The sequence below is a fragment of the Tamandua tetradactyla genome, chromosome 1 (genome assembly GCF_023851605.1).
Source record: "Tamandua tetradactyla isolate mTamTet1 chromosome 1, mTamTet1.pri, whole genome shotgun sequence".
In the NCBI taxonomy this organism is placed as follows: domain Eukaryota; kingdom Metazoa; phylum Chordata; class Mammalia; order Pilosa; family Myrmecophagidae; genus Tamandua; species Tamandua tetradactyla.
Window position 1 is genome coordinate 195,755,045 of NC_135327.1, and position 19,498 is coordinate 195,774,542.

At 37.9% G+C, this 19,498-nt stretch overlaps 1 protein-coding gene across 13 annotated transcripts in view; it reads right to left on the reverse strand.

The window, feature by feature from the left end:
• The window catches only part of PRKAG2 (protein kinase AMP-activated non-catalytic subunit gamma 2), a 614,065-nt gene that overhangs the window by 84,528 nt on the left and 510,039 nt on the right, over window positions 1–19,498 (reverse strand). For 12 of the 13 annotated variants that reach the window (XM_077150199.1, XM_077150232.1, XM_077150194.1 and 9 more), the window contains one exon: window positions 10,925–11,031. In XM_077150199.1, the coding sequence (XP_077006314.1) occupies window positions 10,925–11,031 (107 nt within the window). The remainder of the gene's footprint in view (window positions 1–10,924; window positions 11,032–19,498) is intronic. The other variant, XM_077150272.1, reaches the window with a different exon arrangement.

Genomic DNA, 19,498 nt, shown 5'->3' on the forward strand with positions numbered 1-19,498 from the left:
AAAATACTGAAGAGAGCTGGCCACAGTGGCTCAGCAGGCAAGAATGCTTGCCTGCCATGCCAGAGGACCCGGGTTTGATTTCCGGTGCCTGCCCATGTAGAAAAAAAAAAAAAAAACACTGAAGAAAAAGGAATACTACCTAACATCCTATGAAGCTGATATCACTCTAATATCAAAACTTGATAAAGATACTACAAGAAAGGGAGACTACAGACCAATCTCCCTAACGAAGAATTAAATAGGTGGAAATATATTCTGTGTTCATGGATAGGAAGGTTAAATGTCACCAAGATGTCATTTCTACCCAAATTGATCTACAGATTCAATGCAATATCAATCAAAATTCCAAAAACCCACTTTGATGACTTGGAAAAGCTAGTTATCAAATTTATTTGGAAGGGAAAGGAGTCCCAGACAGCCAAGAATATCCTAAAAAAGAAGGATGAAGTGGGTGGACTTATAGTTCTTAATTTTAAAGCTTATTATAAAAGCCACAGTGGTCAAAACAGCATGGTATTGGCACAAACACATATTCACCAATAGAATCAAATTGTGGGTTCAGAAATAGACCCTCAGATATATAGTCAACTGATTTTTGACAAGGCTCCCAAATCCATGAACGGGGACAGAATAGTCTCTTTAATAAATAATGGCTGGGAGAACTGGATATCCATATCCAAAGGAATGAAAGAGGACCCCTACCTCACACCCTATACAAAAATTAAGTCGAAGTGGATCAAAGACTTAAATGTAAGAGCCAGTACCATAAAACTCCTAGAAGAAAATGAAGGGAAACATCTCCAAGATCTAGTGACAGGAGGTAGCTTCTTAGACCTTATACCCGAAGCACAAGCAACAAAAGAAAAAACAGACTAATGGGAACTACTCAAGACTGAACACAACTGTGACAACTCAATGAGAGAAAATATTTGGAAATCATACATCTGATAAAGGGTTGATATCCAATATATACAAAGAAATCCTACAATTCATCAACAAAAGCACAAACAACCCAATTATAAAATGGGCAAAAGATATGAACAGATATTTTTCCAAAGAGAAAATACAGATGGCTAAAAAGCACATGAAAAGATGTTCATCTTCATCAGTTATTAGGGAAATGCAATCAAAACCAAAATGAGATATCATTTCATACCTATAAGAATGGCTGTTATAAAACAAACAGGAAACTATAAATGTTAGAGAAGATGTGGAAAAATTGGAACACCTATTCACTGCTGGTGGGAATGTAAAATGGTATAGCCATTGTGGAAGACAGTTTGGCATTTCACTAGAAAATTTAGTAATCAAGTTGCCCTACGCTCTAAGACTTTACAGAAGTTTTACTTATTAAGTTTCATTTTCCAGAAACTTAAAATCTCCAGACTGCTCCTATCCCAGATAAATCCTGAAACCCAGAGGTACCATTCTCTCCAAAAACATTAACATTTGCATTCCTCTTTCCCATAATGTTGACACCCCTTTACAGCACAAAGAAGTTAGAACAGTCATTGCCTCTGAAGACTGAGAGCTAGATCAAATGAGGAGGAGGAGTTGTGACACAGAGGCTAGGAGTTGACAAGTGATCATCACTATTGAGTCACTGTATGGGTATTTCCTTTAGTTTCTAGTTTGTTGGAACTGCCAAAAGGAAATACCTGAAATTGTTGAACTGCAACCCAGTTGTAGTTGATCTTTGATAATGACTGAATAAGTACATTGCTTTTATCTTGTGACTGTATGATTGTAAAAGCCTTGTGACTGATAACCCCTTTATCCAGTCTATGGGTAGATGAGTAATAAAATAAAGACATGAATGGAAAAAAAGGTAGAATACTTGGTACCTAGAGACAGACAGAAGCTAGAGACAGGGGAGCAGCTACCTAATATGTACAGAATCGTTAATGGTTGAACTTAAATGTTTGGGAATGGATAGAGGTGATAGTAGCTCGTTCTTGGGATTAAAAGAAATAGTAACACACAGTGAATTTGACTGAAAATCATGTATTGTTTAAATACATGTATTTAAAGTTGTGTTTAATTGTTGTTTAAAGTTATGTATGTAAATAAGTTCTTATGTGAACCACTACAAATATAAAAAAGTAACAAGAGTATATGGGGAAAAAACATAGCTAATGCAAACTATGGAGTATATGGACTATAACATAGTAATATTTTAATATTCTTTCATGAGCCGTAACAAATGTACACCAAAACTCTGGGTCAACAATGGTGGGGGATAAGGCATATGGGAAGATTTGGTTTTACTTTTAATCCATATTTCAGTTCTGGAGTTATAAGAATGTTCTAAAATCAATCACGGGGATGTATGCCCAACTATGGGATGATACTGTGAGCCAGTGGTTGTATACTTTGGAAGGTTTATGTGGTGTGTGAATATACCTCAAGAAAACTGAAAGAAAAAAAATTAATGGAAAACTACAGCAACAAAAATTTTTCAAAAAGAGAAAAATCACTGAGGATATGGACTCTTCAGATAAAGACTAAACCAACCAACCAACCAGCTGAGGTCTTGGCTAATAGTAAAGGAAAATGGAAGGAATACTGGGAGAAGGAAGTTATGAGTAGCAACTGTGGCCCTGTGAACAGTACAGAATGGCCGCCATGCCTATAAACATTTTCTTCCTTGTTATGTGTGAGTATGTAGACATGTGTACATATTATATGGAGTATATTAACAATTTTCTTCTTTCCTTCTCCCTTCCCTTATTATTTTATGCAAGTTCTGTATTTACATACATTCTTAACTTTACAATTCATTCTTAAAGTTAACAAATATTCAGAGGGGACTATGACTGATTTTGAGGGATAATTAACACAGCCCAGAAAAAGACACAATAACTATTGGGACTTTGCCTCTCTTCATTGGGGAAAAAGGTGAAAACATCCTTGTTGGTACAATGAAGAGTTACATCTTGTTAGAAAGAAAAACAGAATGGCTTTACTAATATTTATAGAAAGGTGTGCAGAATCTGAGTTGCCAAGGGGAGAGACTGTGCCACTTATTAAGGTAGTGCCTCTCAAACAAACCCAATCTTTTATATACTCTGCTTTGTGATGCTAGAAATGGGACTCGGCAAACCACGTTTCGGCTTTGAGAGCTGGCTCTATGTTAGGCTCTGACAATAGCGGGGCCTAAAGGTCCCCTTAGGGGAATGGTGAGAAAACGGAAAATTCAACTTCCACAAACGGAGAATTCTTTTTTTTTTGTTTTTTTTTTTGTTTTTTTAAGATAATTGAGAATTTATTTATTTAATAAACATATTCTTGCCTTTTAAAATTATATTTTATTGTGAAAAAATAACATATATACAATAAAGCAGTAAATTTCAAAACACATTGCAACAGTTAGTTATAGAACAGGTTTCAGAGTTTAGTATAGGTTACTGTTCCACTATTTTAGGTTTTCCCTTCTAGCTTCTCCAAGACACTGGAGACTAAAAGAAATATCAATATATTGATAAAAGTCATATTCTTTTCTTAAATTCTATCTTCTCTGTTATAACTTCACATTCTCTTTTGATCTTTCTCTCAATGTTTAGGGGTATTTGGGTTATACTCATTCTAACTTTTTCACATTGGATAATAATTGACAATAATATGGGATAAGGGGTTGGAAATAGCTGATATTCTGGAGAGGCTGACCCATCTGGGTTTTAGGACTTATCTTGCTTAGGAACTTGTCTGGAGGTTGCTAAATTTCTGAAAAGTAATCAAAGTGCACGGAGCCTTTGTAGAATCTCAGATAAAGCCCTAGGTGTTCTTTAGAGTTTGCAGGAATGGTTTTGGTTGGGGTTTGGCAACCCATCATAATTGGCAATATCTAGCTGAAGCTTTCATGAGAGTAGCCATCAAAGTAGGCTCTTGACTCTATCTGAACTCTCTCAGCCACTGACACCCATTAAACGGAGAATTCTTGATATTCTCACAAGCACTGGGGACAACCAAAGCAACAGGCTAAGCCCTCAATCTTGGGGTTTGTTCATATGAAACTAAACCTCGCAAAGGATAGGCCTAAGAGCCACCCCCAAGAGAACCTCTTTTGTTGCTCAGATGTGGCCTCTCTCTCTCAGCCAACACAACAAGCAAACTCACTGCCCTCCCCATCTCTACATGGGACATGATTCCCAGGGGTGTGGACCTTCCTGGCAACGTGGGACAGAAATCCTAGAATGAACTGGGACCCAGCATCAAGGGATTGAGAAAATCTTCTTGACCAAAAGGGGGAAGAGCTAAATGAGACAAAAAAAATGTCAACGGTTGAGAGATTCCAAACAGAGTGGAGAGGTTATCCTAGAGGCTATTCTTACACATTAAGTAGATATTACCTTTTTAGTTAAGGTGTAATGGAGAGGCTGGAGGGAACTCCCTAAAAATGTAGAGCTGTGTTCCAGTAGCCATGTTTCTTGAAGATGACTGAATAATGATATAGCTTTCATAATGTGACTGTGTGATTGTGAACACCTTGGTTCCGATGTTGCTTTTATCTACCTTTTCGACAGACGAGTAAAATATACGGATTAAAAATAAATAAATACTGGGGGAACAAATCTTAAAATAAATTTAGTCGGTTGAAATGCTACTGATCAACGAAAGGGAGGGGCAAGGGGTATGGTATGTATGATTTTTTTTCTGTTCTCTTTTTATTTCTTTTTCTGAGCTGATGCAAATGTTCTAAGAAGTGATCATGATGATGAATATACAACTATGTGATGATATTGTGAGTTACTGATTACATATCAAGAATGGAATGATCATATGGTAAGAATGTTTGTGTTTGTATGTTATGTTTAATTAAAAAAAAAATAGCGGGTCCTGGAGGAGACTGTAGAACAAAATTTGCTTCATCTTGTTGCCTCCTGCAGGCTGCCTGCCTGCTTACAATCCACATGAGTTTCACCCCTGGCAGAACAGTTCCTTCCTATGCAATAGCTGATTACAGTTTGCAGTTTCTCCAACACTTGTGGGACCAGCTTCCTCATGCCTTCATCAGGATATCAGCACCAACTGCTGATGCCCCTTCTTGAGAGGTCTGGGTCGCAGGTCCACCAGTCACTAAAATCTACTGAGCCCTCCATATATAATTACTGGCAAAAATCAGGAGATAAAAAAGTTCAGATAAAAGTAATTCATGTTTGGATCAAGATGCTGGACTGAGAAACTTCAGGGCTCCATCTCCTCAAAGAATATTTGAGACAGCAGCAAGAACTGACAAAACATCTTTCTTAAAGCTCCAGAAAATGGTTCGAGGATAGCAGTAACAAGGCGAGTGTCAAATCAAGAAAAAAGTTACTTAAACCACCACAGGGAGTGTGGTGGGCCCATGGACCTGTCTCTTGCTACAATAGGGTCTGGATGGAACAGACCTAGGAACAATCCCCCTAACTTTCCTTCCACCTTCAGCCACCTACGAACTTTGTCTCCAGTTGCAACCTCCAAGACCACCTTTTGGACCATCCGCTGCTTCTGCAACCAGCTATCACCATTTTCGTATGGTCAGCTCCTCACTGTTGACCAATGATGAGCTCCAGGATCCATCAGAATTACTTCACTGAAGTGGAGGCCTCCATCAACCACCTAGTCAACCTGCACCGCAAGTCTCTGACCTTTCTTTGGGCTTCTATTTTAACTATGGCGATGTTGCCCTTAAGGGTGTGAACCACTTCTGCAAGTCGAAGTGAAGTTGAGAAACGCAAGGGTGCAAACATCTCTTGAAGATGCAAAACCAGCACAGTGGCCACACCCTCTTCCAGGATGTGCAGAAGCCATCCCAAGATGCATGGAGTAAAACTCTGGACCCCATGGAAGCTGCCATGGCTCTGCAGAAGATCTTGAACCAGGCCATTTTGATCTGCATCCCCTGGGTTTGGCCAACACGGACCCTTATCTCTGTGACTTTCTGAAAAGCCAGTTCCTAGACAAGGAGGCAAAATTTACCAAGAAGATGGTTGACCACCAGGCCAATCTTCAAAAGGCTCACCCCTCAACAGGAGTATGAGCCCAAAGGCATTTGGGGAACTCTGCATTCCCCTGGTATCGAGGCTTCTACCTGAGCCCCTCCTTCCAACCAGGTGGTATCTTTTTAACTATCTCATTGCCTTGGTGAAGAACCAAGTGTAAACAATAAAGCTTTCTGCAGCCAAAAACAAAACAAAACAAAACAAACAAATGAGAGAGAGAGCGAGAGAGAGCGAGAGAGAGCGAGCGAGAGAGAGCGAGAGAGTGAGAGAGCGAGAGAGTGAGAGAGAGAGAGAGAGAGAGAGAGAGAGAGAGAGAGAGAGAGAGAGAGAGAGAGAAAGTGGTAGAATCTTCTTATGGGGCCCTAGCTGGCCTCTTATTGGCTTGGCATGGAGCCAGCCTACTATCCCAATGCAGATCCCTGGTCTTGGTTTTGGAATGAGCAGAGTAACCCCTGTGACACACTGGGAACATGTAAAACTGGTTCAATCTAGCTGGTGGGAGCCTGAGGGACAGATCCAAGATACTCACCATGGCTCAAAGTTCCAAAATTTGCCCTGCTTATAAAGGTAGCTCATGGAAGTCTCCTACAGAACACTGTGGGAAAGCATTCAAAAGTGACTGCCTGGGGCATGGGACTGCTGGTTGTAGGACATTCAGTGAAATGTCTGGACTGTGAGGAAATTGTTTTAAAGGGAGGAGTGGGACATTCCTATCCATCTAAATGGGGGAATTCCTAGGGCCACAAGTACATGCCCAGGACAAGATGCAGTACAGAAAGACTCAGGGAGGTGTCTATCCTTTGGCCTGGAGCTAGTCTCTAAATACATTGTATGGATAGGAGAGTACTCACACAAATCAACTGCAAAGACTGGGAACAGTATGTTCTTTTAAAACCTTTCTTCTAATTTTTTTTTTTTGGTTGGTTCCTGGCATTCAAGGAAAGATGTGTCATAACACTAGCTTGTACAAGCTTAAGGAAAAGGCACAGCAGAATCTAAATTCGAATGATAATACATTAAAAGTTGGAAACATCCAGGTTTCAACAAAAGATTACAAAACATACAAAGAATCAGAAAGTAATGGCCCAGGTAAAGGAGACAATTAAAGCATCAGAAACTCTTAAGGAGGAGGAGCAGACCTGGAACATACCAGACAAGGACTTTTAAAATAAAGTTCTAAATAAAAAATGTTTTTTTAAAAATGGTTCCAAAATGTGCAAAGAACTATAAGAAAACATGGACAAAGGACTAAAGAAAATTGGGGAAAAGACAGATTAACACAAAGCAAATATCAATGAAGAGATGGAAATTATGAATAGGAACCAAACAGGGCTGAAGACCACAGTAAGAGAAATTAAAATTCCCCAGAAGGGTTCAACAGCAGATTGGAGATGGCAGAAGAAAGAATTGGTGAACCTGAAGTTAAGACAATTGGAAACATACAGTCTGAGGAGCACAAAGAAGAAAAAAATGAAGAAAAGGAAGCTATGGAACACCATAAAGCATACCTATACATATTTGTGGGAAGTCCAGAAGGAGAAGAAAGAGAGAAAGGAGAAGAGAAAGTATTCAAATAAGTAATGGTTGAAACTTCCTGAAGTTAGCAAAAGACATGAACAAACACATCCAAGATGCTCAACAAACTCCAAACCCAAACAAACGAACAATGTAACATATAAACTGTCAAGTGCCAAAGACAGAAAATTCTGAAAGCTGTAAGAGAGAAACAATGTGTCCCATATAAAGGAGCCACAATAACTTTTAAGTTTCAATCTCATCAAAATACCATGGGGGGAAGAAAGCAGTGGGAAGACATATTTAATGTGCTGAAAGGAAAAAACTGCCAACCAAAATTCTTTGTATGACAAAACCGTGTTTCGAAAATGAGGAAGAGATTAAGACAATCCAGATAAACAAAAGCTGAGGGAGTTTGTCACTCCCTAGACTGGTCCTACCAGAGATGCTAAAGAGAGCTCTGTAGCTTGAAAAGAAAGGACACAAGACAATAAACTGAAGCCACATAAAGATATACGGATCTCCAGTAACTGTAATGACATGGGTAAACATAAATGTCACATTATTTTATTTTTGGTTTGTAACTCCACATTTTACTTCCTAGAAGATCTAAAAGGCAAATGCAAAAAATGTAATGAGAAATCACTGTTTTGGGACTCATACTATACAAATGTGCAATTTGTAACAAGAACTACACAAAGAGGGAGGGGACGAAAGGGTATATGAGCATAGTTTCTACATATCATTGAAGCTAAGCAAATGAGAGTGTTACAGATTTAGGATGTTAAATTTAAGCCCCATGGTAACCACAAAGGAAATATCAGAGAAAATGCAAATTCATAGAGAAAGAAATTAGAGGACAGGTTGTCAGGGATGTGGGGGTGGGGGTGGGGTTGCTGTAGGAGTTAATGCATACTGGGTGCAGGGTTTCTCTTTGGGAAGTTGGGAGAGGTTTAATAATGGAAGGTGGTAAGGACACTGCAATATTATAAGTGATTCTACTGAATGGTATGTGTTGGAGTGGTTGAGATGAGAAAGTTTATGTTGTATATATATTCCCACAATTTAAAAAAAAGCATAAGCAACTAAAGAGACAATGAGAATTAAATGCAATGGATTATCCTGGATGGAATGTATCATGGGAGGAAAAAAAGTTCAAAAGGACATTAATGGGACATATAAAAAAACTGAAATATAGACTGCAAGCTTTATAATAAGGTTAAATTCCCTGAACTTAATTGTACTTAAGGTAGTTATAAAAATTAATATTCTTGTTCTTAGGAAATGAATGTGAAAATATTAAGTGCTCAAGGGGCATGATGTATACAATCTACACTCGAGTGTTCACTAAATTGACTGATAGATCAACTGCTAGATGGACAGAGGGACTGATAGACTGATGAATAGAATTAAAGGACAATTCGTGCAAAATTTAAAACTTGGTGGATCTGGGTACCTGGAGGGATGGGGTGTGTATATGTTGGAGTTCTTTGTATGGAGCCAGTATTATTTTTGTAACTGCCCTGTAAGCTTTAAAAAATAAAAAAAAAATTTTTTAAAGCATGCCTGCTTTAAAAGTAGTTACCTGATCACAATGTAATAAATGTTTTATGTAATTTGCTAATACCTGCAGTAATAAAGTTGGAAGTTACTGCTCAAAAACGGGGAAAGTTATACATATTTGTTGCAAAAAAATTCAAACAGCCCAGAACTCTTCAAAGCAAAGACTAAGCATTCCATTAATTCTTGGTTTCTGATGTTCACAATCAACTATATAAATATTAGTCTCTCTCTCTCTGAATATGTTCTAGGTAAGGACAATCTGTACACAAATAACACCATCTGAAAAATTAATTCCAGTAGAAAGAGGGACTTATTTAACTCAGGAATTTCACAGAATCCAATGGTAGTACATTCAGCGGTCACTCAGAGACTGAAATTGGAAACTGAAAAACTCTGTACAAGATTTTTCTTTCTCTTTCATTTTTGGGAAGCACTGTCTTTCACTTCTATTCCTCGATGTGTACCTGTTCTATTTTTCACTTTCTGTCTCTAGACCTTCCTTTTTAATTTATTTGCAAATGGTTGTAATTGGTCCCCAGACCAGAGTAACTGCTCTGATACTTCTTGCCCTTGGAATAACTTGGTATAATATATGCATTGTTCTACAACTTACTTTTTTTTTTTTTTTTTTTTTTTACCTAATAATAAATATATTCTAGACATATACTTTGTTTTTTGGCTTGGACAGGCTCTGGGAATTGAACCTGCCTCTCCGGCCTGGGAAGCAAGAATTCTGCCACTAAGCCACCGTTACACCACCCTAAACATATATATTTCTTTTTTGTATGATATATGGTGAAGTCACATTTCATTATTTTTCTATGTGAGTATCCCATTATTGCAGCACCGTTTGCTGAATTTTTGTTTGTTTGTTTGTTTTTTGGAAAGTGCATGGACCGGGAATCAAACCCGGGTCTCCTGCATGGCAGGTGAGAATTATACCACTGAACTACCCTTGCACCCCCTTTTCATTCTTTTTTAAATGGCAACATAATATTCAATATAGCTCTCTCTCAAAAGATAATCCACTTTAGTAATTTCTTATTTTTAACATTGTCATTTCAAATCGATTTACCATATATTCTAATAAATAATCAAGAAAGAATATCAGGATATGTAGGAGGCAGTACAGTGCAATGGTTCTCACAAGTATTATACCTGTGTTCAATGTTCGAAATCCATCATTCCTTAGCACTCTGATTTACTTAAGTTCATAAACTCTAGGACTTGAGTTTCCTCATTTGTAGAACGAGGTGATAATATATTCTTCATAAGGCTGTTGTGAAGATTGAGAATTCAGACTAAACCTCATTAGCACAGTATTTGATCAGTGGTAAGGACTCGATAAATGTCTGCTAGTCAAACCAACTGTCCATCAATGGATGAATAGTTAAATAAAAACTTATATATGCATACAATGGAATATTATTCAGCCATAAAAAGAATGACGTTCTGATACCTGCTACCACATGTAAAAACCCTGAAGATAATATCTTGAGTGAAATAAGTCAGACATAAAAAGTCAAATATTGTATGACTCCACTTATATGAAATATCTAGAATAAGCAAATTCATAGACAAAAAGCAGATTACACGTTACCAGGGATTTGGGGATGGAGGAAGAGATAGGGAGTTTTGGCCTAATTGGTACAGAGTTTCCTTTTTGGGTGATGAAAAAGTTTTAATAATGGATGGTGGTGATGGAAGTACAACATTCTGAATGTAATTAATACCACTGAATTGTACACTTGGAAGTGATAAAAACAGGAAATTTTGGATTGCATATATGTTATCACAATAAAAATTTTTATAAAGTAGTCATACAAATAATATGCCAAAAATTCCTGAAAACTGAGTACACTTACCTGTAATGTAGTATCAAAGACAACAAGCTTTGAACTGGTTGGAACGATATCATAACACTTGTGTGATCTCATAAATCGCATGTAAACACCACTTTCAGAGTCTTCTGCTAAAAGAAAAAAAAAAAGGAAAAATATAAGTGTGATGGTTAAGTTCTTGTATCAACTTGGCCAGGTTATGGTGTCCAGATGTTGGTCAAGCAAGCACTGGCCTGCTACTTTGAGGGTATTTCATGGATTTAAATCATCAGTCAGCTGATTGCATCTACAACTGATTACATCTACAATCAGCAAAGGAAAGTTCCTTCAGCAATGAGAGAAGTCTCATCCAATCATTTCCAGGCCTTTAAAGAACTGATGATCTCAGCTATCAGAAAAAAGAATTTCTATCTCTACTTCAGTCAGCCAGCTTCTCCTGAATTCATGAAACCTTTATCAGAGTTCCCAACTTCTACCCTGCCCTATGAAATTCAGGCTTCCCAATCTCCCCACAGTTGTGTGAGGCAATTTCCTTATGAAATCTCTTAATAATTTACACACACACACACACACCCCATTGGTTCTGTTTCTCTGGAGAACCCTAATACAATCAGTAATAGTAAAGAACTTCCTCAACTTGATACAGGGTATATATGAAAAATCTATGCCAACAACATATCTAATGGTGAAATACTAAATATTTTCCCTGTGAGATTGAGAACAAGGCAAGGATGTCCTGCTTTCACCAATTCTATCCAATAGTGTTCTGAAGGTCCCAACCAGGGCAATAAAGCAAGGGAAAAAGATGAAAGACATATAGATTGGAAAACAAAAAATAAAACTGTCTTTATTTGTAGACAATATGATTCTCTGCACAGAAAATGCCAAAAAATCTCCAACAAAGTTCTTAGATCTCAAAAGTGAATTCAGAAAGATTACAGAACATAGGTCAATTATACAAAAATTTACTGTATTTTATATACTAGCAATAGAAAATTAGAAATTAAAGTTTGTTAAATTTTAATTCAATGAATTTATAATAAATTTAATAATATTAGAGATACACAGAAGCTAGATATGGGTGAACAGTTAGCTAATGAGGTTGAACTCAAATGTGAGGGAATAGATAGAAATGAAGGCGGTTCTCTAGTGGGTCTGTAAGTAATATTACCATATTGAAGGTGAAAATGTCTGAAAGGGGTTGTGTTGACCTATGTGTCCCACTGATTAACACTAGGAATATAAATAAGCTCTTGTAAGAAGTACTTCAAAGGTATGATTCGTGTACAAAGAGTGTTTAAGTCCAGGGTATAGGAAAAAACTGCTGTTGCATGCTATGGGTTATGTTTAACAGAAAAACATCAGCAGTACCACAGTAACATAAGGGCTAAATAATGGGGGAGGGACAAGAGTTAATGGGAAGTTTAGATCTCCCCTTTGGTGAGGGTGTGTTTGTTGGTTATCTAAACAGTGAAATTATCTAAAATTGAGAGTGTTGATGGACTGTGGACTTTGGGCATTATACATGATGCCTAAAGAATGTAGGTGGCTGAAGGATACACTGATTGAGAAGTAGATTGGCAAATGATGGTGTGTACTTATGATCAAATACTGTGTTGCTACAAAAAGGAACAAAGTTGTGAGGCATCCAACAATGTGAATGAACCTGTGGGACATTTGGTAAGGCAAAATAAGTCAGAAATTAAAGAACAATTATTGTATGGTCTCCTTCAGAAAATGCTTATAAGAAAATGGGCCTAGATTGTAAGCTCTTATAGCAGACACACTTAGTTTGGAGTGGTAATTACCATTTCTGGATTTTGAGAGGCTGTTTCATAGATGTATAACCTGGTATTCAGAGGTAAGAACAAAGCTGAATGGATCAGGATTAAGGTAATTCAGAACACAGGGGTAAGGAAGACATTGTCTATACTTTAAAACTACACCTACTCTTTGAGACCAAAGGAAGAAAGGTTTATTTTGTCTGGAACATAAATTTTCTAACTCAACCTGTCTGGATATGGAACTATTAAACTTTACCATCTGCGCTGGTTTTATATGATGTATGTACCCTAGAAAAGTCATGTTTTAATCCTAAATTCATTTTGTAAAGACAGCTGTTTCTTCTAATCCCTATTCAGCACTGCATGTTTGAAACTGTAATTAGATCATTTCCCTGGAGATGTGATTTAATCAAGAGTGGCTGATAATATTGTGGGAAGATTTAGATTACTTGGGAAACAAATGGGGTGAAGAAATCACTGCACTATATATAGAAATGAATCCTCAAACTTCTTTTTTATTAGCTAAATTGTAGTTTCCTCATATTTCTTTATATTTCCTACTGTGATAAACATGATCAGTGCTCAATTCATGCTGACTAGTTTACCAATTACATGGTAAACTATGATACCACTCCCAAATCTCTCTTCAATTCTGACTTCTCTTCACACAAATTCCTAAACTGGGGTGCTTTTCAGGGGATGAAATTTATGATTTATAATTCAGAGTTCCATACTTTGAATAATTTCCTGGATATGTCATTTTCCTATGCAAATATCTCCCTCTTGTTTATGGGATAATGTCCAGACATTTTAGAATAACATTTATGAACATCCATGATCTGACATCTTGGTGACCTTATTTTCCAACGCTCTGTTTCCATGTTTTAGGAGAACAGAGACATATCATCATGGTTTTTTTTACTTCTCCACATTCTCTTTTTTTTTTTAAACTTTTTTTATTAATTAAAAAAAATTAACAACAAAACATTAAGATATCATTCCATTCTACATATACAATCAGTAATTCTTAATGTCATCACATAGTTGCATATTCATCATTTCTTAGAACATTTGCATCGATTTAGAAAAAGAAATAAAAAGACAACAGAAAAAGAAATAAAACGATAACAGAGAAAAAAAAGATTATACATACCATACCCCTTACCCCTCGCTTTCATTGATCACTAGCATTTCAAACTAAATTTATTTTAACATTTGTTCCCCCTATTATTTATTTTATTCCATACGTTCTACTCTTCTGTTGATATAGTAGCTAAAAGGAGCATCAGACACAAGGTTTTCACATTCACAGAGTCTCATTGTGAAAGCTATATCATTGTTCAATCATCATCAAGAAACATGGCTACTGGAACACAGCTCTACATTTTCAGGCAGTTCCCTCCAGCCTCTCCGCTACATTTTGAACAACAAGGTGATATCTACTTAATGCATAAGAATAACCTCCAGGATAACCTCTCAACTCTGTTTGGAATCTCTCAGCCATTGACACTTAGTCTCATTTCACTCTTCCCCCTTTGGTCGAGAAGGTTCTCTCAATCTTTTGATGTTAATTCTCAGCTCATTCTAGGGTTTTTCTCAGTCCCTTGATGCTGAGTCTCAGCTCATTCCAGGTTCTCTGTCCCACATTGCCAGGAAGGTCTACACCCCTGGGAGTCATGTCCCACAAAGAGAGGGGGAGGCTGGTGAGACTGCTCGTCATGTTGGCTGGAGAGAGGGGCCACATCTGAGCAACAAAAGAGGCTCTGTTGGGGTGACTCTTAGGCCTAAATTTTAAGTAGACCTGTCCTATCCTTTGTGGGGTTAAGTTTCATATGAACAACCCCCAAGACTGGGGGCTCAGCCTATAGCTTTGGTTGTCCACACTGCTTGTAAGAATATCAAGAATTCAACTGGGAAGTTGAATTTCTCCCCACTCTCACTATTCCCCAAAGGGGACTTGCAAATACTTTTCCAGTCACTGATCACATCACTCTGGGATTCATCAGGGCATCACTCTGGACAAACCAACAAAATCTCATGTCCTACCTGAGATTCCAAGTGCTTATGACATTCAATCAAACTATCTACATGAGTTATGTTAGGAAATGATCTAGTCAAAATATAAATTTTGTAACAAATAAACATTTTTTGCTTTAGTCTCACACATAAGGTGACATTTTAAAGATTAATTATCATCTATTTTCAGCACCCTGCAATAATGACATTCCTTTGTTCTTCCTCATGCAAAAACATTTTTAAAATTTGTACACTGTACATTTCACTATTATTATACACTCTAGGCATTCCTAGATTATACCATCTCAATCTTTACCATCTATCTTTCTTTCTGATTTCATTTATGTCCCCAGCCCTCCTCCCTCTATCATTCTCACATGCAGCTTCATTCAGTGTTTTAACATAATTACATTACAGTTAGGTAGTATTGTGCTGTCCATTTCTGACTTTTTGTATCCAGTCCTATTGCACAGTCTGTATCCCTTCAGCTCCAATTACCCAATATCTCACCCTATTTCTATCTCCTGATGGTCTCTATTACCAAGGAAATATTCCAAGTTTATTCACTAATGTCAGTTCATATCAGTGAGACCATACGGTATTTGTCCTTTTGTTTCTGGCTAATCACACTCAGCATAATGTCCTTAAGGTCCATCCATGTTGTTACATACTTCATAACTTTATTCTGTCTTATAGCTGCATAATACTCCATCTTATGTAAATGTCACAGTTTGTTTAGCCAACTGTCTGTTGATGGACATTTTGGCTGTTTCCATCTCTTGGTAATTGTTAATAATGCTGCTATAAACATTGGTGTGTAAATGTCCATTTGTGTCCTTGGCCTCGTGTCCTTTGAGTAGAGACAGCATATAGATGGGTCCTGCTTTTTAATCCGTTCTGCCAGACTATGTTTTTTGATTGGAGAGTTTAACCCATTAACATTCAGTGTTATTACTGCATGGGTAGTACTTTCTTCTACTATTTTGCCTTCTGGATTTTATAGGTCATATCTAATTTTCCTTCTTTTACCTTTACTCATAGTCTTCCTTTCTACACTCTTCTCCACACCTCTCTCTTCTGTCTTCGTATCTGTGTCTAGTGTTCCCTTTAGTATTTCTTGCAGAGCTGGTCTCTTGGTCACAAATTCTCTCAGTGATTTTTTGTCTGAAAATGTTTTAATTTCTCCCTGTGCTGGTTTGAAAGGGTATATGCCCCCTAAGAAAAGCCATGTTTTAATATAAATCTCATTTCTTAAAGGTAGAATAATCTCTATTCAATACTGTATATTTGAAACTGTAATGAGATCATCTCCCTGGTTGATGTGATTTAGTTAAGAACGGTTGTTAAACTGGATTAGGTGACGACATGTCTCCACCCATTTGAGTGGGTCTTGATTAGTTTCTGAAGTCCTATAAAAGAGGAAACATTTTGGAGAATGAGAGATTCAGAGAGAGCAGAGAATGCTGCAACACTACGAAGCAGAGAGTCCACCAGCCAGCGACCTTTGGAGATGAAGAAGGGAAATGCCTCCCGGGGAGCTTCATGAAACCAGAAGCCAGGAGAGTAAGCTAGCAGATGACGCCGTGTCTGCCATGTGCCCTTCCAGCCGAGAGAGAAGCCCTGACTGCGTTCGCCATGTGCCTTTCCAGATGAGAGAGAAACCCTGAACTTCATCGGCCTTCTTGAACCAAGGTATCTTTCCCCAGATGCCTTTGATTGGACATTTCTATAGACTTGTTTTAATTGGGACATTTTCTCGGCCTTAGAACTGTAAACTAGCAACTCATTAAATTTCCCCTTTTTAAAAGCCATTCCGTTTCTGGTATATTGCATTCCAGCAGCTAGCAAACTAGAACACTCCCTCATTTTTGAAGGACAATTTTGCTGGATACAGAATTCTTGGTTGGTAGTTTTTCTCTTTTAATAATTTAAATATATTATCCCACTGTCTTCTCTCCTCCATGGTTTCTGCTGAGAGATCTGCGCATAGTCTTATTGGGCTTCCCTTGTATGTGATGGATGGCTTTTCTCTTGCTGCTTTCAAGATCCTCTCTTTCTCTTTGACCTCTGACATTCTGATTATTAAATGTCTTGGAGTATGTCTATTTGGATCTATTCTCTTTGGGGTACGCTGCACTTCTTGGATCTGTAATTTTAAGTCTTTCATAAGAGTTGGGAAATTTTCAGTGATAATTTTCTCCATTAGTTTTTCTCCTTCTTTTCCCTTCTCTTCTCCTTCTGGGACACCCACAACACGTATATTCATGCGCTTCATACTGTCTTTCAATTCCCTGAGTCCCTGCTCATATTTTTCCATATAGTTTCTGTTTCTTGTCGGATTTCAGATGTTCCATCCTCCAGTTTTGAAATCCTATGTTCTGTCTCTCTAAATCAACCATTGTAGGTTTCCATTGTTTTTTTCATCTCTTCTACTGCGTCTTTCATTCCCATAAGTTCTGTGATTTGTTTTTTCAGACTTTCAGCTTCTTCTTTTTGTTCTTTCCTTGCCTTCTTTATATCCTCCCTCAATTCATTGATTTGGTTTGTGATGAGGTTTTCCATGTCTGTTCGTACATTCTGAATTAACTGTTTCAGCTCCTGTATGTCATTTGAATTGTTGGTTTGTTCCTTTGACTGGGCCATATCTTCAATTTTCCTAGTGTGATTTGTTATTTTTTGCTGGCTTCTAGGCATTTAATTCCCTTAATTAGTTTATTCTGGAGATTGCTTTCACTTCTTTTATCTAGAGTTTTCTTGTTGGATGAATTTGTTGTCTATCTGTTCTTTGACATTCCATTCAGCCTTATCTGGACCTTTAGCTTAAGTTTTGTTTAACAGAGGAGAATTTTTCAGTTCTTGCTTTCTTGTTTCTTGCCCTGCTTGTGTGGTGCTCCCCCTCCACGCTTAGGAGGGTCTACTTAGATATTATAGACCCCAGCCAGATTTTCCCAGACCAAACTGGCCTCCTGTGAAGTCTTTGGACTCTGTTTTTCTTATCCTGCCCAGTATGTGGTGCTTGTCTGACTGCAGGTCCCACCAGCATAAGATGATGTGGTACCTTTAACTTTGGCAGACTCTTCCTGCTGGGGGCATGGTGGAGACAGAGGAGAGGTTGTAGGCTGGTTTTAATGGCTTCAAATTACCAAGCCCTGGTGTCTGAATTCCTTGATGGAGGGATTCCACCTGGGTGGGGCTTCACCCCTCCCCTGGGGAAGGTACAAACTCCAGATAAGCCCCCAAAAGAGCTCACTTCTGCCTGTGCCTGGGGCAGTTGCAGCTTGAAAAGTCCTGCCGCTGTATCCAGAGGCAGTCAAGACTTTGTAGATACACAGCCACAAAAACCTCTGTTTCCTTCTTCTTTTTTCACCTTTTTCTGTCAGTCCTGCCTCCTTGGCGCTGGGGCAAAAATGAGCAACCTCCGCTTTGATCAGGTTCACCTAAGCTGGGGGCCTATTTTTAGTAGTCAGAATTTGTTAATTAGTTCCACACTTGGTGTTTGATTGTGCCGAGTCCCTGTTGCTGGTAAAGTCCTTTCCTTTCCCCTCTGGGAAGCGGCCTGTGGGGAGGGGCGCTGGCTATCACAGCTTTGGGAAGTCACGGTTCTGGGGGGTGCTCGCAGCCGGACCAGCTGGTCCAGACTGGGGTACGCTGTGTGTGTGGTCACTATTGTGGCTCCGGGAGCTGTTCTGTACTGTTTCTGGTTATTTAGTAGTTGTTCTGGAGGATGAACTAAAACGCGCATGTTGTTAAGCCGCCATCTTGACCCGGAAGTTCATCATGGTTTTTTGTCTTTTATTATTTTTGTTATATAATATAACATATATACAAAGCAAAGAAAGAAAAATGTAATAATGTTCAAAGCACTCCTCAACAAGTTGCTAGAGGAAAGATCCCAGAGTCATTATGTTTTGTTTTTCAACATGGGCAGGCACCGGGAAGTGAACAACATCATGGTTTTAACTTTGCTTTCCTATATTTGTTCATTCTGCTTGAACATCCTTCTTCCTTACTTTTTCTTGTCTAATTTCAGTTCAATCTAAATGCCATCTTTTCTACAAAAAAACGAGTATCTGAATGCCCACTATGGCCCAGGCATTTTGCTGGTTATTACAATAAATTGCCTAATTTAATCTATGTAGCAACCTCTTGAGGCATGCCTTATTTTTTTCATTTTTATAGATGAGGAAACTAGGATAAGAGAAACTATGCAACTTCCCCCAAATCAGATAGCTATCAACTGATTACACTGGAATTTCAATCTATAACCAAGATTCCAATAACTCTTTTCATTAAACTCTGCTGCTTCATTTATTCATTAATTCACTCACTCATTCAATAAATACTTGCAGATACTAGGTACAAGGCAATGTCCTAGGTGTGAGAGATATGAAGCGGAACATAACAGATACGGATCTCTCGCATTATAAAGTTCACATGCTAGCAGAAAATGAGGGCATTTGGATAAGCAATACAAGAGGGGAAGTACTGGATCACATAAGATCATACAGGAGGGGAAGGAAACTTGGAAAGGGTAATAAAGAGTCTCAGCTGACTTCCTTCTCTTGGAGGTTCATGGTATGTTATCTGTATTTCTCGAATGGCAGTCACCACTTTATGTTTTAATCGTTACTTGTATATTTTTAATATTCTTTTCTCTTTTGCATGATAATTTCTTTGAAAGATCAGTATCTTACTTATTTAGTACATTCAAAAATTCATTCCGTAAATATTTACTGCATACCGTCTTAGCGTTAGTTCCTACTAAAGCAGACCTTGAAAAGGAAAGGAGAAAAGTACA